General features: G+C 37.2%; 1 protein-coding gene across 1 annotated transcript in view; it reads right to left on the bottom strand.

The window, feature by feature from the left end:
* Positions 1-389: 389 nt before the first annotated feature.
* LOC145770732 (VWFA and cache domain-containing protein 1-like) overlaps positions 390-18,058 on the bottom strand; it is a 30,636-nt gene continuing 12,967 nt past the window's right edge. Inside the window, exons 16-25 of the mRNA XM_082582431.1 lie at positions 17,826-17,962; positions 16,906-17,084; positions 16,441-16,548; positions 15,529-15,648; positions 14,216-14,396; positions 13,492-13,686; positions 12,680-12,786; positions 11,669-11,793; positions 1,938-2,092; positions 390-670 (exon numbers count right to left, since the gene is read on the bottom strand). Coding sequence (XP_082438557.1) covers positions 530-670; positions 1,938-2,092; positions 11,669-11,793; positions 12,680-12,786; positions 13,492-13,686; positions 14,216-14,396; positions 15,529-15,648; positions 16,441-16,548; positions 16,906-17,084; positions 17,826-17,962 — 1,448 coding nt within the window. The 3' untranslated portion in view covers positions 390-529. The remainder of the gene's footprint in view (positions 671-1,937; positions 2,093-11,668; positions 11,794-12,679; positions 12,787-13,491; positions 13,687-14,215; positions 14,397-15,528; positions 15,649-16,440; positions 16,549-16,905; positions 17,085-17,825; positions 17,963-18,058) is intronic.

Here is an 18,058-nt window from a genome sequence, read left to right as displayed (position 1 = left end):
TATGCTGATTGCTCGCACTGCGCCAAAGGTGAAGTGACGCTTCTACTTCTAAGAAAAAAATGAATCGGTTTGATTGTACGGTACGAACAAAATGAATTGTTTTGGTTTTGAATGTTTATCCTCGGACTGACAAAGCCTTGATAGGTTAATCCTGGTAGTTTCGCATACTTGTAGAGGTTTGACGCAGGGCCGGTTACCGAGATTGGCAGAGTGTAGTTTTCCGATTGTTGAAGTGTTGTTGCCAGGGAATTATTCCATTCACTAGGTGCCGCTGAATAGAGAACAGTCCTGAAAATGCGTTGCTTAAGCGCACACCTCGAGAGGCGAACCAGCGCCGCGTGATCTTGAGCCGGCGCGTAACCACTATGTATAAATAGATGTGTGCAGGTTATTTTTATTTTATTTCATTTCACATGCTGTTTAGCATAAAAGCATATTGCACGAACCTACACAAAGCAACTCTAAAGGTTTCAAATGAATAGCTTTTTTGGTAGGCCTACTTTAGTGCAACTACTGTAAAACAATGATGCTAAATTTCTCCCTTGCTACGAGAAGCTTCTGCGATGTGGTGCACGCCTGATTGAGCCATCTCCTCCGGTCGTGTTTTTCTTCTGGCATAGGATGATGTAGTCGAACTGCCTCTACTGAACGTGGAAACTTTGGACGTTCTCTGCAAATAAAATGAGCCCTAAATACTTTTTTCTCGTTAGCAGTCTCGATTAAATGATGAAATATCTGCATCTATTGAAAATCTTAGACCTTAAATTAGTGATTGCTTCAAAATTATAACAATTACACTAGGGTACACTTTTTCCCACAATTTTATAAGCTGAGCGATATCCTTTAAAATTATTGAGTTTTAAGGGATATTTGCACAGAACTAAAATTGCAAAAGCCTTCTTAAAAGTATGATGTTGAAAATGCATGACGTCTTACACAAATTGCTGCCGTGTAGAAAATGTGTTTGTAAGATAAGCGACAAGGTAGGCTTTGTGTTTTACTTTATTGCAAGCAATTGTTTAACAACATAGTCACAGTGTTATTATTGTGTCTTATGCATGGCGTACTACATAAAGGCCAATACATTGTACAATGGGATTATTAAAAGTGGGGGCAATTTTAAATTTTTTTCTTGAGTGTTCTGATTATTACTACTGTAAGTCGGGATATTAGCCTAATTCTATATTAAAGGTTATTTATGCGTATCAGCCTTGTCCCGATATTGATTTGTTCATAGGGCTTTGTAAATGACGCACTACGTTTTACAGGTTAACAATTAATACTTTAAATAAACGAGTTTTGGCTACGAGTAGCTGGAGCATTGTTTTTTGGTACTTTTGCTGATAATTGTACTAGTTTCGTTTGCCGTTTTCACACTTAAAGCTCATTGTTTTTTTTTTTAACTTTTGCTGATAATGTTATCACTTTTATAAATATCACAGTATTATCATGGCTTATCGCAATTTTCAAGGTTGATGTGGTACAGTATCAGTATAACGAACGATTTAATTGTATTTTTATCTTACAAGGTTGTGGTGGGCCGGCTTGATACAAGATTAAATAATATATCAATTTTAAACAAAACGAGTAGCCTACGGTAGCCTACTTGGCGGCTAATTTCAACTTTTCGTAGACTTTCAGTAACAATATATTGATCTTTCAAAGCTGCCATAGCTTCAATTTCAGTGTTAAATATTAACGTTCAATGCCCCTTCGAATGAAGACAGTGGTATTATGACCTTGTCATCTGCCCCCAGTTTTAACAATCCCATTGTACGTTGTCTTGGCCTCCATGTAGTAGGCCTACGTCATGGTTTCATGTCATTGTGCTTGTGTGATGCACATGTAGGCCAACTAACGTTTTATCACCGACAAGTAATGATGTACATTTAATTCAAAGTATTTTCAAAAGAAATGATGTATTCCGTCGCGCTTACCCTAATCAAAGCACCAACAGCGTTCTGTTTTGCCCGAACCTTGGCCTTTGCTTCTACAGATTTTATATGTAGGTATATCACAGCAGCAGTGAGAAAAATCGCAAAAATTAAACCTGAAAGCGATGCTGAAAGAACAATCACTGAGAAAGAGGTATCTGAAAATACAAATATTCATTAGTGAATTTACTCTTACGCATCATTGTGTAAACAACAAAGCAGCAATTAAAAGTAAGTACAATGTCCTAATGTACCGTAGTTTTGTGGGCCCTTTTCTTTTCACAATGATAAGAGTTAAACTGACTGGTAAAGTCGGTGGCTGATAGTCTGTCGCAGAATTAGTAATGCGGTACTGACAAGCGATACTTTATGAAAAAAATGACTCCTTCCACGAGAGAAGCAAAAGTGAAGATATTCACAGAGATGCCCCATAACAGTAGCGTAGCAGCCACATGGCGGTTTTGGCTCTGCGTCAGGGGCGGCAGGCTGCAAGGGGGCGGAAAAATGAGGCTGCACAGTGCACACAGCACGTGAAATGAAGTAATGCAAAAATAACTAAAAAGTAAAACAAGAAAATGATTTGCAATGAGATAGCTAGTAGGCTTACACCTTAAAAAATTTAAGGATAGAACAACAGCTAAAAAGCTCGAGTTGCTTCTTGCGTGATGTTGGATAGCTGTAGCCTGTACACCAGTGGTTCCCAACTTTGGGTTCGCGGACCCCTTGGGGGTCCGTGAGAAAGCAGTTGGGGGTCCGTGATTACCTTGATGAATTTGGGAAAAAAAAAACTTTGTTCTATATGCACGGATGGAGCACCAGCTATGCTCGGGAACAAATCCGGCTTTGCTGCTTTAGTAAAAACCGAAGCTCCTCGCGTGGTTGTTACCCATTGCTTCTTGCACAGGTACGAATTAGCAACACAAACTTTACCAGCAAGTCTCAAAGAAATTCTGACAAATTGCATGAAAGTCGTTAATTTCATCAAAAGCAGAGCTGTAAACCAATGTATTTTTAAAACGCTCTGTCAAGAAGTAGGGTCAGATTACGAAGTACTTTTTTATCATTCTGAGGTACGTTGGTTATCTAGAGAAGTTTTAAAACGACTGCAGCAGCTAAAAAATGAGGTATTCATATCAACTCTTTTGAAAGCAAAAGGAAGTCCCCTCTCAAAATTGTTCGAGAGTAAAAGTTTTCTATACGACATGGCCTACTTAGCCGATATTTTTGGTCATATTAACAAAATTAATCGTGGCATTCAAGGACCAGGTGTGACAATTATAATTCATGCAGCTGAAAAATTGTAAAGCGTTTTTAGCTAAGTTGCCAGTTTGGAAACGCAGATTGGAAGCAGGTAATTACGCTAACTTTCCAATGTTAGAAGATCTTATCTTGATGGATGAAACTCAAAAAGAATGTACTCTTTTGATCTCTATGAGAGAAAAATTTTGCGCACACTTGGAAACCCTGCAAATCTCATTTCAACGTTACTTTAATTTAGAACACCTGCCGAACGAAGTTGAAACATTGATTCGAAATCCTTTTCTTTTTGACTTGAACAACATCAGCGATGACGATCTCAGTAAAGATGACCTAATTGATTTGAGATCATAAGAGTTATTACGCATTGACATTCATTCAAAAACTGTGGAAGAATTTTGGTGCTCACAACTGCAAACCTACCCATTCTTGGCAAAGCAAGCGATTATTGTTTTGTTATCATTCATAACCATTTACCTTTGCGAGGCAGGATTCTTAGCTTTTGTTACAATAAAAACAACATCGAAATCGCCTGTACAGTGGACGTTGAAAAATGAAGACGACATGCGTGTTGTATTGTCAAAAACTCAACCGCGTTCAGTCGTTTAGTTCAGGAAAGGCAACAACAACCATCTCATTAAATTTGGTTACGTTGAAAAAGTTTCGGCATGGCACTTTGGGTCACCTTTAATATTCAAATACTGCTCACATTTCTTGAACAATCCATTCATTTTCGTATATGAGCAACTGTTTAACCTGATATTTGCCGCAGGAGTCACAGCGGCAATGCAATATGACACCGTATAGTAGTTGAGTAGCATAATTATTACAATAGCCAATAGTACTGTTATTGAACTGACTCGTGTGAAAATAAATTTCTTTGCAATAACCAATAGTATGTTAATTGAGTTTCAGGCAAAATTTAGGTAGGGGACCGCACAATTAATAATTTGTCAAAAGGGGTCCGTGATAACAAAAAGCTTGGGAACCACTGCTGTACACCGTCTGTTGTTCAATTCTAAGTAACATTTATTACGTCATAAATCTAGAGGAGTTTCTCAAAGCTCAAAATGATAAAGTCGTATTTACGTTCTACCATGAATGATAATCGGCTATCAGCTTTATCGATTCTTTCTATAGAAAGAGACTACGTTCAAAAACTTGATTTTGAAGATGTTATCGCTGATTTTGCTTCGGCGAAAGCTTGAAAAGTTCAATTTTGAGGCGGCTATTGATCTTTTATTTGCCTAATACATTTGTTGTCCATTTTTTGTCTTTTATTTTTAGCGTTAAAGCTGAGACAGTGAGGCTTCTTTCTCAAGCCAGTTCCGGTCTTTGAGGTGTGCAAACCGTGCGATCGCACAGGGCCCGCAAATTAGGGGGCCCGCAATTTACTCAGGAAATGCAGTAATTTTTGTCATTTCCAATGGAAAAAACTCAATTCGATTCACAAGCAAGTACCGTTATCGTTGAAGTCAGTTGCGGCTTTACGAATTAGCAACAAGAAAACCTGGAGACTCAGCTTTATTTCCGAAAAATGCCAGAGAAAACATGATCTTATCCTTTTGTTATGCCACCGGACAGCACCATTTTACAGTTAATATTCATACCCAAATTTTTGTTGAACATGCGCTCAGAATGCACCAAATTCAAAGTAATTTTTCAAATTTTTCTGGGACAGGCCCCCCAGACCTCACATCGCTGGGTATCCGATTTGCCCGCCGGTCGTCAACCCTCCCTCCCCTTTCAAAATACTTAGCTACGCTACTGAATTGAATCATTGTCATTGGGGCCCGCAAAGCACATTCCGCATAGGGCCCGAAATACCCTAAGACCGGCACTGCTCAAGCAATACCTAGAACTTCTGAGACGCGGCACATTATTTGTAATTATTTTTATTGAAAAGATTGCTTGAATATGAAACTATTTCAAAATTTGCTGCAGTCTACTTAGGGCGGCATTTTCAACGAAAGCCAGAAGCGGCAGCATATGCTCCTACCGTCCTACGCCACTGCCCTTATAGTCCAGTCAAAATAGGGTTTGACCCACCACTAATTGCAAATGTTTCGACCCATACATTTTCTGAAAGCTTACATCATACAGAATAACATACTAAAAATCTGCCACGAAAAATTTAGTGGAACCCTCTTTTTAGGGGTAAAAACAAAATGGCCGCCATGTGTCCTAAAAATCTTCATTTTTCCATATTTTTTCACCTAATTCATATAATTTAGGTCTGTAAAAGAGCTGATTCTATACAGGAATCCAAAAACAGACATTGGAAAGTTGCAATATGAGACAAGAACGTGTTTTTTAAAATTTACAACAATTAAAAAATAAAATGGCCTCCACAAGTCCCAAAAATCTTTAATTTATCCACCATAATCGGAAAAGTGGTTTTGAAGATTTTGCGTGTTTAGTTTTGCCCTCATATATGAGTGCTGGCGGTCAAAGGGTTAAGGTACCACGTCCTCAATGGTCTGGCTTCATGCAACTTATCCACCAAGAAGAACATCAAGACAAAACTTCCGTCTTGTTCCTGCCCATGATTGCCATGGACTCCAGTGATCTCTCATGAAATTCATTTCGTCTCATGCAACCATACAAAGTGTGTCCTGTCATCACACTTTATCAACCATTGTGGCTAAAGGCATTTAGCATGGTTGAAAGTCAGCCAGATCTTCAACCATCTGTGATAAGACTCGGAGGATTTCACACCAAGATGAGCTACCTAGGCAGCATTGGACATTTGATGAACGGAACTGGACTTCAACAACTCTTGGAAATAGTTTATGCACCTAATTCAGTGGTCCACATGCTGTCCGGAAAAGCAGTGAGTCGCGCAGTCAGAGGACATCTTTTGGTGGATGCAGCCTTTAATGCACTGTTAACCTCGTCAGCATTAGATATCAACTTGTCTCATATTCCTGAATCTGATGGATGCTTTTCAAATGACCACGAACAGGACAACCACTTGATTCTTCAGTTGAGACATCTAATGAAACGACTACTATTAGGCGCAGTGTCTCCATCAGATTAAGATCAGAATTAAGTGCTTCAGTGCTTAGAACAGAAAGTACAGAAAACTATAGACACCCTAAAAGAATTTTGAACAGCACGACTTTGGCTACAATACATTTCGATGGTCACAATCCTGTGCAGATTCATTAAAGCAGAGCGACTAGGCTTATGGCCATTGCATCTGCAGTCCATGTATGAAATGCTTCCGTACTTGGCAGCATCAGGCCACAATTACTATGTGAAAAGTTATCCACTTGTACCTAGCCAAGATGTCCAAACTTCGGAGTGAGATGCCTCTTGTCCACAAGCACTTCATGGAAGGACATCACGTTGTTTGTCGCACAGACAGATGCTGGGCTGGTCTCTAGACTGACCTGACAATCGAACAATGTCTAATGAGGAACCTGAAGTCAAGGGGTGGACTTACAAGGGGGCGTGGATTGACAGAGACACAACGACTCATCTGGGTTCTATCTGCACCAGCATGCGCTCAAGTAAATGAAACCATGCAAGAGTTCACAGGGGTGAAATTTCTCACCAGTGAGCAACACAAAGAGAGTAGCCCAGCAAGGATGAGCAGAGATATGAAAGATCTTCAAGATCTAATTCAGTATTTGACGTGAGAAATCCATTTCGAAAGAATGGCCCATTGGCCCACCAAGCCTGAGAAGCATAGTGACAGGCATTGCAGCTCATGGCAGTGTCAACTGTGACTCAGCATGGGATGTAGGTATGAAAATCCTTGCACTAATGCCTGGAGTAAAGGTGACTGAGCATTCCTTCAGAAAGAAACACCAAGCCATCACCATGGGTGCAAAAGAATCGGTCAAAGTCATGGACAGGGAAGTGAGTGTTGATCCCATCCTCCTATTTCAACGTTTTGTCTGTGCTGGCACAACTACGAATCAGCTACCAGATGTATTCCAATATGAACTTTGTCCATTTCCATCAGCCTTGTTTGAATCAAAGTCCATCATTAGACCAGCCAACAAGGTCTCCTTTGCTGACTTCTTGTGGTCTTCATCAATTGAGTCTGCTCCAAAACCATCTAAGCCCTTAGTCCAGCATGTACTAGATGGAGGTGCCCTGCTCCATAAACTTCCTTGGACAAAAGGAGCTGCATGGGATGAAATCATGCAGATGTACACTGATTATGTGATGTCCAAATATGGAGCCTGTATTGTTGTGTTTGATGGTTACACAGATTCGCCTTCCACAAAAGATGGTGCTCACTTTCGAAGAACTGTTGGTAGGATTGGGGCTGAAGTAATCTTCGATCCAACAATGAAGCTCCAAACCAAAAAGGAAGACTTTCTTGCTAATCATAAAAATAAACAGCGACTAATCCATATGATGGGGGACAGACTCGAAAGAGCAGGATGTGTTGTCCACCATGCCAGAGGAGATGCAGATGTCCTGATAGTAAAAACCCCGATGTCATCTGCACAGCAACAAGACACTGTAGTTTTAGCAAGTGATACTGACATTCTGATTTTGCTCATACATTACAAGAAGAGTAATACCACACACAACATCTGGTTGCAAACAGCATCTAAAAAGGACACTAAAAAACCATCAAAGTGCTGGAACATTTCAGTCACCAGAAAACTTCTTGGAGACACTGTGTCAAATAATCTTCTCTTTGCCCATGCACTGTTTGGGATGTGATACCACTTCAAGGGTATTTGGAATAGGCAAACAGAAAGCTGTTACAAAACTAAGAACTGATGAAAACTTCAGAACAGCTGCAGTAACTTTTATGTCATTCTCTGCAAATGCAAATGATGTTGTAAAAGCAGGGAAGTCGGCTCTAATTGCCATGTACAATGGAAGGCAAGATGATAATCTTGCCGTTGAAAACATCTAAGATATCAAATTTTCTGTGGAAAGACAGCAAGAACGACTGCAGTAGACCCATGTTCTCTTCCTCCCACGTCATCAGCAGCGAGGTTTCACAGTCTCAGGGTATATCATCAAGTGCAGGTGTGGCTGGGTCATGAGACAGATGTTCCACTGGAACAGTGGGGTTGGCGTTTTAGTGAAGGCAGTATGGTGCCTATGATGACAGACAAACCTCCAGCTCCATCTCAGTTCCTGGAAATGATTGTCTGCAACTGCAAGACCGGCTGTTCTACACTTCAATGCACATGCCGAAAATCTGGTTTAGAATATACAGTTGCATGTGGTGAATGTCATGGGTCATGTTTAAATTCGTCATTAGGCCTAATGGAAGACATTGACTCTGATGATGATGCCTTGGTTTGAACTATTAATTGTTTGATAAAATTAGGTCTTTTACAGAACTAAATTGTGCGAATTAGGTTAAACGATAAGGAAAAACGAAGATTTTTGAGACTCATGGTGGCCATTTTATTTTTGAATTTTGTTATAAAATTTTATTAAGACAAATTTTTATCTCATTTTTCAACTTTCCAGTGTCTGTTTATAAATTTCTTGTACCAGAAATATAGAACGAGCTCTTTTACAAAACTAAATTACATGAATTAGGCGAAAAGGTACGTTAAAATGAAGATTTTTGGGAGACATGGCTGCCATTTTGTTTTTACCCCCAAAAAGGAGTGTTCCACTAAATTTTTTGCAGCAGATTTTTAGTATGTTATTCTGTATGATGTAAGCTTTCAGAAAATGTATGGGTCAAAACATTTGCAGTTAGTGGTGGGTCAAGCCCTATTTTGAACCGGATTGACTGGACTATTAAGCATGATCGATTTCATAATCTGTGCTAATGTGCTTGCCCGTCGCATAGAGAAAAACTAATTTATCAACGGTTTTCGCTTTTCCAAGCTTACAATCAAAATACAACAGTATGCTGACATCACATTCATAACAAGGGACGTTTTATATCTTAAAGAAATCATCAAAGAACTAGCCTCATACCAGACCATGTCTGGCCAGAAAGTGTAGGCTACCAGCGAAATAACCAGATTCTGGAGTCCAAACCTGATCTGGCTCACCAAGCTCAGCAGCTTTCCTGATGTTGCGATCTTAAACAACATCAAGATCTTGAGAATTTGTCTAAAAACAAACAAAACAGAACTGGATAAAATGAACTGGCAGACGGCCATCAGAAAAAAATCAGACGATCGCCAACATCTACAAACCCCGAAGACTCGCACTCAATGAAAAGATCACTATCATCAACACTTTCTTGGTCCTTGTCACTTTGCATCTGAGTAGAGTGCTGATGCCAACACAACAACATCTCAATGATCTCAACAACATCCTCTTCAACCTCCTCTGGTATTCTTCGCCATTCGAACAACTCCAGATAAGCAAAACACGTCCTCCTACCAATGATAGAGGCATCAACATGGTGGACATTCAATCCAAATTTCGAACAAGCCGCATTGACAAATTTCGTCCTCCTTCATATAGAAAACGCCACAGTATCTGGCACGAATGGGCCATGTATAATTTTAGATACAAAATGAGGCATATCAATCTTCTTTTGTTTTTCAACAGCGTTCCGCATGCCCTCAATCCTAATGAAATGTATGCGTACATTATCAAGACTGTTTGCAAACTGATATGCATGAAACACGAATGGGAAAACATCTCCTATAAAAAATTATCTTCATCTGAAAACCCAAAACGAAAAAAAATTGACAAGGTTGACCAGCATGGACAAAAGATCCCTTGTAATAAAATTCTTCTGAGATACAAGAAAATAAACAAATTCCTCCTTCCACATTACCTATTCTTCACCTTCTATCGAATAGCTCATGGAGGATACAAAAGGATTAGTTCGAAAGATTACTACAATCCAATAGGATCAGAAACTGCAAATTTTGCAGAAAACCTGATGACAATGTGGACCACATCCTCACCGAATGCTCCTTTGCACTAAGAATATGGAAGCGCGTGAAACAACAACATTTTGACTTAACCAAAGAAAACCTTAAAATAACGAAGGGATGACCTTCTACAATTAGTTCCTCTGCGGACAAAAGAAGAACCCAATACTTTTGATCACGATAAATGTCGCCAAGCATAGCATCATCCAAAGGAAAAATTTCTCTGGATATTGGCAACACATTATATTATATATCGAACACAAAACGGTGATAATAAAAAAAAAAAAAAAAAAAACATAACACAAAAGCATAACATTCCTTTGTCATCTGACATTTTCCTTCTTTCTAAATATCCTCTTACGGTCACCAAGGGTGAAACAACTCATCTTTAGCCGGCTCCTCTCCCTCATCTGAAATTGCCTGATGCCGGAACAATGATTGCAACGGGACATCTTTAGCCGTCCCTTTTCTTCGTCTCACTCGCCCTGAGATGACACGATTGCAGCGGCCCATCCAAAGAAGACTTTTGAGTCAGAAAAAAAGCTACCCTCTCTCTGGCTGCTCCTCTCCAGCATCTCAGCCAAATAAGATGTTAGACTGCAGTAGTCCTTTTTTGACACGCTTGTGACCTTCTTCAAACGAACGCCAAGAAGAAACCCACACACACAAAAATCATCCAACAATAGAAACTTTACCAAAACGTGATAGTTCTCGAGCTTGATCCGCTACCTTCTACTCTGCTTCAACATCAGCAAAAGGAAAGTTGAGACAGGTGGATAAGCTTGAGGCAGCCAATAACATTTTTTTTATATACCTACAGATTACCATCTACGGCGGTGGGTCCCTTCGGTCAGAGTAAGTCTCTCGCCTCCCTGGTAAGTAGCCTATTTTCCATGTAAGTATGTATTGCCTGCTGTTTGGGTGTGTGGACGGCTCACGGATCGGACGCATTAATGATGAGTCAGCTAACAATTTCATTTGCTATGGAAAAATGTACCTGCAAGGTGTAGCGGTATCCACCTTGACCCTAAGCGTTGCGCAAAAATGAAGACATTGATGATACCCAGGGGCGAAACACGATGTCTATTGCTGTCAATTCTCACTACAATCAGCTGTCGAGAAACATATCATTGATTGGATGGTCTAAATGGCTAACGGGGAAGCTACACCGTTTTGGCTAGCAAATGTCAAACGCTCGCTGTACTAGAGAGTAGTGAGTACTCAACCTTGTGCGGATAGCAGAGAAGAATGCTTTCTTCTTCACAACAGCTAAAACTGAGATGTCGATTAAAAGCGTACGGAAAAGAGATAACGATTATTCTCCAATTTACATAACACTAAAGATGCTGGAAAGTTTCTGGAAACAAACTTAAAACAAATACATTTATTTTCACACATGTCAGTTCAATCACAAACAGATAAAAATCGATTTCTATTTTCTAGCAGCTAGATTATGATCAGTTAAGCTTGAGGTAAGATATATCATTCCCGTAATTGGAAATAAACATTTTGCAAATATCACTAACACAGCTTTTCCTTTCTTAAGATATACTTTTGAACTGTGTCTGTTTCCAATAGTTATAAAATATTTTTTTCTAAAATTTGATCTAAATAAACCCTCTATTATATGTTACAACGAACCTGAATCCAGGCCCAGGAATAACTCATAGCAAATCGGAAGATCAAGATCGGTGTTTAAAGTGACTTGAGTAAATTCAATGTCGAAATCGATACTGGACGCTGGGAAACATGGAGACATTGGAAAACTAAACAATGCAAAAACATATATTTTTGAAGAAAATAAATAAAACATGTTAACTGTAACAAAGGTTTCTTATGAAATTGTATTTTGCACTGTATATTTCAAAATAGCATGTACGAAGGTGTTTTTGATCACGTTACTATCAGAATCACCAACAAACAATTTTACAATAGTGCACAAACACGATACATTATACACATATTATTGTGATTGATGTTTTTTTAATTCGAAATGCCAGTTTTTGTTGTTTTTTAAACCATATGGCAATTACAGGCATTATTTCCAGAAATCAAGAAGTTTTTACTTCCTCCACCATAAAAAAACTATGTCAGGTTCGAACTAATGTCTTGATGATGATGATGATGGTGTCTGTTCGATTATGAACTGTTAACTGTAAAAACATAGTAACATATTATCGATTAAGGCTACTTACTGGTATTTTTTGAAAAGATGAAAAATTAATGAAGCGAACAAACTCGTGGAAAAAAAAACTGTTTGCTTCTTTAAATAGAGAAGTGATTTTTAGAAAAACCAAAGTAATGTTGAGTTGGAGATGTTTCCCTTTTGCCAATTAGTTTCTTTTTTGCCTCTCCAAATTTGCATAAAATATGTTTCTGCCGTCTACTCGTACCCTTCTTCAAGTATTTAAAAAATGGATTCACGTTGCGTAAAAGTTAAAACTGGCAAAAAAAGATTCCAAATGGCTAAAAGATATGTGACGTGATATTTTGACTTTGAGCTCATAATAAATCGACTTTATTTACAAAATATCAAAACGAATTTTTTTTTAAATGAATCTGATTTTTAACCAAAGATTTTGCGTCTACACGAAACACTAGTTTAACGTAGCCTCACTTTTGTTTATATTAAAAGTATCGCATTAATGTTACCTTGCGTTTTCCATAACAAAAACATTTTTGCATTTGTTGATAAATGGATTTGATTCGATGCATGGACATTCACAGCCGTTGTTACCACTCCATGATGTAGCACAATCCTATGATGTGGAGATATAAAATGTGATCATAAAACAATGACAAAATGAGCGTCCTTGGCTGTTTACCAATGTTTGTGTAACGTTTGCAAAGTGAGTAAAACACACTATGTTGGTCTTGCTCCTTCTTTTTGTATATGAAACATATTTTCAACATTGCTGGATCTATGGTTGTAAACGCTAAGCACATTATACTGAAAACTACTTCTGCATGATAAAGGTTTCAACGGAAATTAGAAATATCGCATTGAAAGTAAGTAACCATGCTTAACGTAGCCACGAGAGTTGCCAAAATCATAGACAAAGTAAAAAGTAGCGATCAGCTGTTATAGATTTTAAGTTTTGTCAGTGCGTTACCAATTGAAGAGTCCAGGTGTAGAACGATCAAACTACCAAAACCAACTTTTCGAGTAAACTGAACTTTAAATTTGAGATTGCTCGTTATGTGGCTGAATCCTATTATTTTAAAGCCTTATTTGGAGGGATATTGATGGTTTTGCCACAAAAAAGGCTGCTACATAAAACTTTTGATACTAACACAACGGGAGATGGAAAAATCTAAAAATCACAAAAAATGGAGTTTGATCGTTATGCACCTGTCCTCTTCAATTGTTATTTTGTGTTTAATGTTACTTTGATTGGACTGGAAGCGAATAAACTAACTTACACTTAAAACAATATTCCAGCTAAGACCTGTACTGCTTTTACCTTTAAGTCATTTAAGCAGGTACAAGGAGTTAAATCCGCAAAGAAAATGTTTCCACAACTAACTGTGAATCTGGTTCGTAGCAATACAAATGTGTTGGTGTCAGGAACAGACGCCAACAAAAAGTCAAAACAGTCTTCTCCGCCATCGGGCTTTATTTTTCCTCGAAATTCGCTCCCTTTTGGAGAAAGTTTTAGCTTCGTAAAGAAAATACATTACAAAAAATGAACAAAGCATACAGAAATACATTAAGCGCAAAACGTTTGAAGCAACTATTGTAGTTAGAGTTAAAAACATAAAAAAATCCCAATCCCAAAATCCAGGTATTGTAACTTTTCATTTTAATATTAAATAAAAAATTAATCGACAATAACAATAAACAAGTGCGCTTTAGCTTATTTTAATTTATGCTATTTACAATTTTTTTATTTCGTTGATTAAGAGATATCTTAACTAAGAAATTTATATATTAGTTCAAAAACTGTAACCCTTATTTGCAATCATCCGAAAAGCAATTGAGTTATTTATTTATCAATTACTAAATATTGAAACCGTAAAATCTCTGTGCTAGCTTCAGCTTTCAAATAAATAAAAATGTAAGCACACATACAAATTTTAGAATCCCAGTAATCACTACTCTAGTAAATTATTCCACAGTCTTTATTGGGTCACTTTATCACATTTTGTATTGCGCGGCAAACCCACCGCCTACAAGGCTGAGCGTACCTCATACTGCCTTTGTATTAACCCAACTTCTCCTCTGGAGCAGCTCACACTCCGCATGACATTGCTAGATACCAATACACTGGCTATTTCTGGCTCAGCTTTCGTCAGATGTAAATGATCATCGGTGACAGTCAATTGATCCGCTATGATCATATATCCGACCGAGTTGGTCAGATAAAATCTTTAAATTAAAAGAAATAAATTCCAACTTGGCTTCGGCTTTGTTAAACAGTAATGTCGTACAAAAAAAAAGCAAATGGAAAAATGTCATGAAAGTCCGAAATGTGCGTGAAAGTTTAAATATTCAAATCAGTATTGAAATAGTAATTTTGATTTTCTTGTTGGAGTCCTCGTGTTTGTCAAGACAAAATAAGTTTGTCAGTAACCTTTTTCAAATAGATTTATATCTAGTAGAGTTAGATAGAATACAAGCTAATAAATTAACAAGTACTGTAACTCTAAAAATAAATTTAAACATCCAGATGGTCTAAATATAACTTTAACAATAAAATAGACAGTAAAATGTCAAAAGTTATATAAAAATTGCAATTTAACCAATAAATACTATTAATACTACAAAAAGTGCTCAATGCCAAGCAAAAAGTCAAGCAGAGCGAATTACATCAAATATCATATAGTTATTACTCTCTAAAACCTCTACAGCTTGTTTCACCTTAAAAGGGGATCATCAAAATGTCCCTATTCAAATAGAATCTATTTAGTTCTATTTGAATGACCTTCTGGTGATCCCTATTTTAGGGTGAAACAGGCTGTAGAGGTTTTAGAGAGTAATGACTAGGCTATATTTGATGTTAAAATTGCAATTCATGCAAATAGCCGACCTACCGACGTACAAATTCCGTTGATAGGATAATTTGGGTCAGTACAAATAAGATCATAGGGCCCCAAATAAAGACGCTTCTAAAAAAACGAACTACATCCAAAGAATACACGGTGATTTCTGCAAGCTCCAGGACCTTTTGGAAAAGTTACAAGCCCCTAACATCATGTCCAAACGGGGTCCAAAATTACCTCTTCGACCTCTATGTGAACAACCCTATTACTGTACCTAGATAAATCTAAAATGATATAAAGTCTCGCCTTTTTCTAAAAATCCCTACGAGTGTAGCCTTATTTGTAGGACAGTTCAAAAAAACATTTTTAAACGTATGTCAACCAAAACAATTACAAAATAAAATTTGATTTGTTTAGTTTTTCTCTAAAAATCAGTTTAAAGATCCATGAAGTACACCACTTCAAAAGAAATTTAAATATACAGATTTACTCAGTTGGATCATGCAAGATGGACTCACTTATAGTCTGCAGCAGCAAACACGTCAGAGTACAAGTTCAAAACAATTCCTTCAAAGAAATCCAAGAAAACCGTCGCACCAACTACACCTGCCAACTCTTGGTTTTTCTGCGGCCCTTGTCTAATAACAATTGTATGATCTTTCAACATTAGAAAACTGCAGTAGCAATTTGAACTTTCGCAATTAAACCCAGATAAAACACTACAAAAATTCACTGATTACATGCAGTGACATAGCTTAATAGAAAATTATAGGGGAGCAAAGGAATATGTTGGGGGGTAAACATTTTAATATTTCAAATAAATATTTTGTTTGAAAATATAGCTACTGAATGCAGCTAAATCTATATGAAAGGTCATTCAACATGTACGTACTACAATGTCGTTAAAACTTTGTACGTAATAGTATTAAAGACTATTTTTGGAGGGGCAAGGTAAAAATTTGCCAAGGGTGATTGCTCTCCCAAGCCCCCCGTGGCTACGTCCTTCGCACGATTAATGTAAAGTTTGCACTGTGAAATCAAAAATAAATCTAGTTTCACATTTGAATTTTCCTAGGGAAGGAAGCAATTTATTATGCATTTTTACGTTCCTGTAACTGCTTTTGGTACACCCTTTTTGATTTTTAGATGTGTTGTTATTTTAAGTTATAAGTATGCTACATAACTTATTCAAAACTATGTTTTTTAATAACTAATTAATACAATGTTGATTAAACAAAACACACATGCAGTTTCAACATGTTATCAATCGTGATAGAAAGCCCAAAATAAAGTATTTAAACTCATGGTTGAACAATCGTTGCAAATCTAAACTACCGGTATTTTCATTATCCATTAATGCTAAAATTGACATTTAGTTGGTTGTACTCTGTTTCGTAAACAAATTATAAAATATTAATCAATCTCAGTACTCAGGTTCAAGTATCGCCTTGGTCATATCGATGTCGAGTCGTCGTGAGCTGCCTAAATGGGAAACGCCAATAATGAACTGGTCGGGATTTGCTTCTGCATCGACATACCTGTGAAGCAAAAAGTTCCAAAGTGCAAGAAAAAAGCAGCTTGAAATTATGTTTTAATGAAGGGCTTAGTTTTTTTGTTGTTGTATTTTTACATTTAACATCACTTTCTTGATTGCTGAAAATGCGTTTCATCAGGTGTTTCTTTTAAGTCAAAATTCCTATTTGTTTTAAAAGTTTGAATAAAAAAAGTTGGCCTATTGTATGATACGATAGTTTCAAAATGCCTTTTTAAAAGTAATATCAAATAAAGTGAAGTAACATATTTATTGCAGCTTTTAAATTTTTTGATCTTTTTATTGATGGAACATGTGCTGACATTAAATCAATGTAAAAATAATGTATTTTTTTCTGGCTTACCAAGGACGGACAGTAGCATCAAAAAATTTTGGCAAGTTTCCAGCCGGAAGCATACGGAAGATTCCGTGTTTGGTGCCAATATATCTCCAAGCAATGTGTCTTAACCAAGGTTGCACTCCTGTGGCTTTCCATAATTCTTCTGCTTTGAAAGTAGCTACGACATCCCGTTTGGCTTCTTCCTAGCAAAAAAATGTATCAGAGTGGACTTGACTCTAGCTAACTGTATCAGATGCAGCGGCTGTAACTGTATGTAGCGAAATGTTTGCGGTAAATTTCAATCTTGTGGAATCTGTCGGTCAACGTAAAAGTCTTTATTGTTGATGAATTTTATTGAATGTTGCTAACACAAAGTTGCAACACCAAATTTAATTTTTAACTTTTGTCTCTATGCTGTTCATAATTAACAAGTATAACAATATGATTTCGCAAAACAAAAGATAACATTTACGGAACGTATTTTGAGAGAATTTAAAGGCCAGCTATATCAATTGGTTGTTGAAGGTATGGTGCAAAGAAAGAGATATAAGGGATGGCGATAAACTTTGGGTGATGATGTACAACAGTGGGCAGACTTGTCAAGTATCAGAAAAGCAAAAAGAATAGCTGAGGAGCATGAATTGTGCAAACAAATGACAGCCAAATTTCGGCTTGGAGACGACACATAAAGGATGAAGATGATGAACCAAAATCAGATAAATGATCTGCAATGAACTTCTTTCTGACAAACCATGTAAAATGCAATCCAAACTTGCAACAAGAGAAAGAAAAAAAATACAAAAGAAACATGAACTACTAATTTTCAAAATTAGGTTAGTTTTCAAGATTCACCTTGGTGTTTTTGTTCGAATAATAATAGGCTACTACTAGATGACCATCGAATTGCAATTACTACGTTCAAATATGTAAAATTTAAACTTTACTTTTATGTTGAACTTATTTGGCCCATTTCCTTCCAAGTAGGCACGAATGCTTTCAATATCTTCTGCTGTGTAGTTACTGAATATATAATCATCAGGATCCTTGAAAGCGCGAGAAGCAAAGAACATTGATGTTTCATCTGAAGCAAAAATAACACTTCATTACGCAAACATTAAGTAAGAATACAATAAACTGGTCTCTCTCCCTCTTCTCTTTTTCTTCCATCCTTCCTTCT

The sequence above is a fragment of the Aplidium turbinatum genome, chromosome 5, assembly GCF_918807975.1.
Source record: "Aplidium turbinatum chromosome 5, kaAplTurb1.1, whole genome shotgun sequence".
Classification (NCBI taxonomy): Eukaryota; Metazoa; Chordata; class Ascidiacea; order Aplousobranchia; family Polyclinidae; genus Aplidium; species Aplidium turbinatum.
The sequence above is the reverse complement of the archived record's forward strand: the minus strand, read 5'-3'. Positions and strand labels throughout refer to the sequence as shown.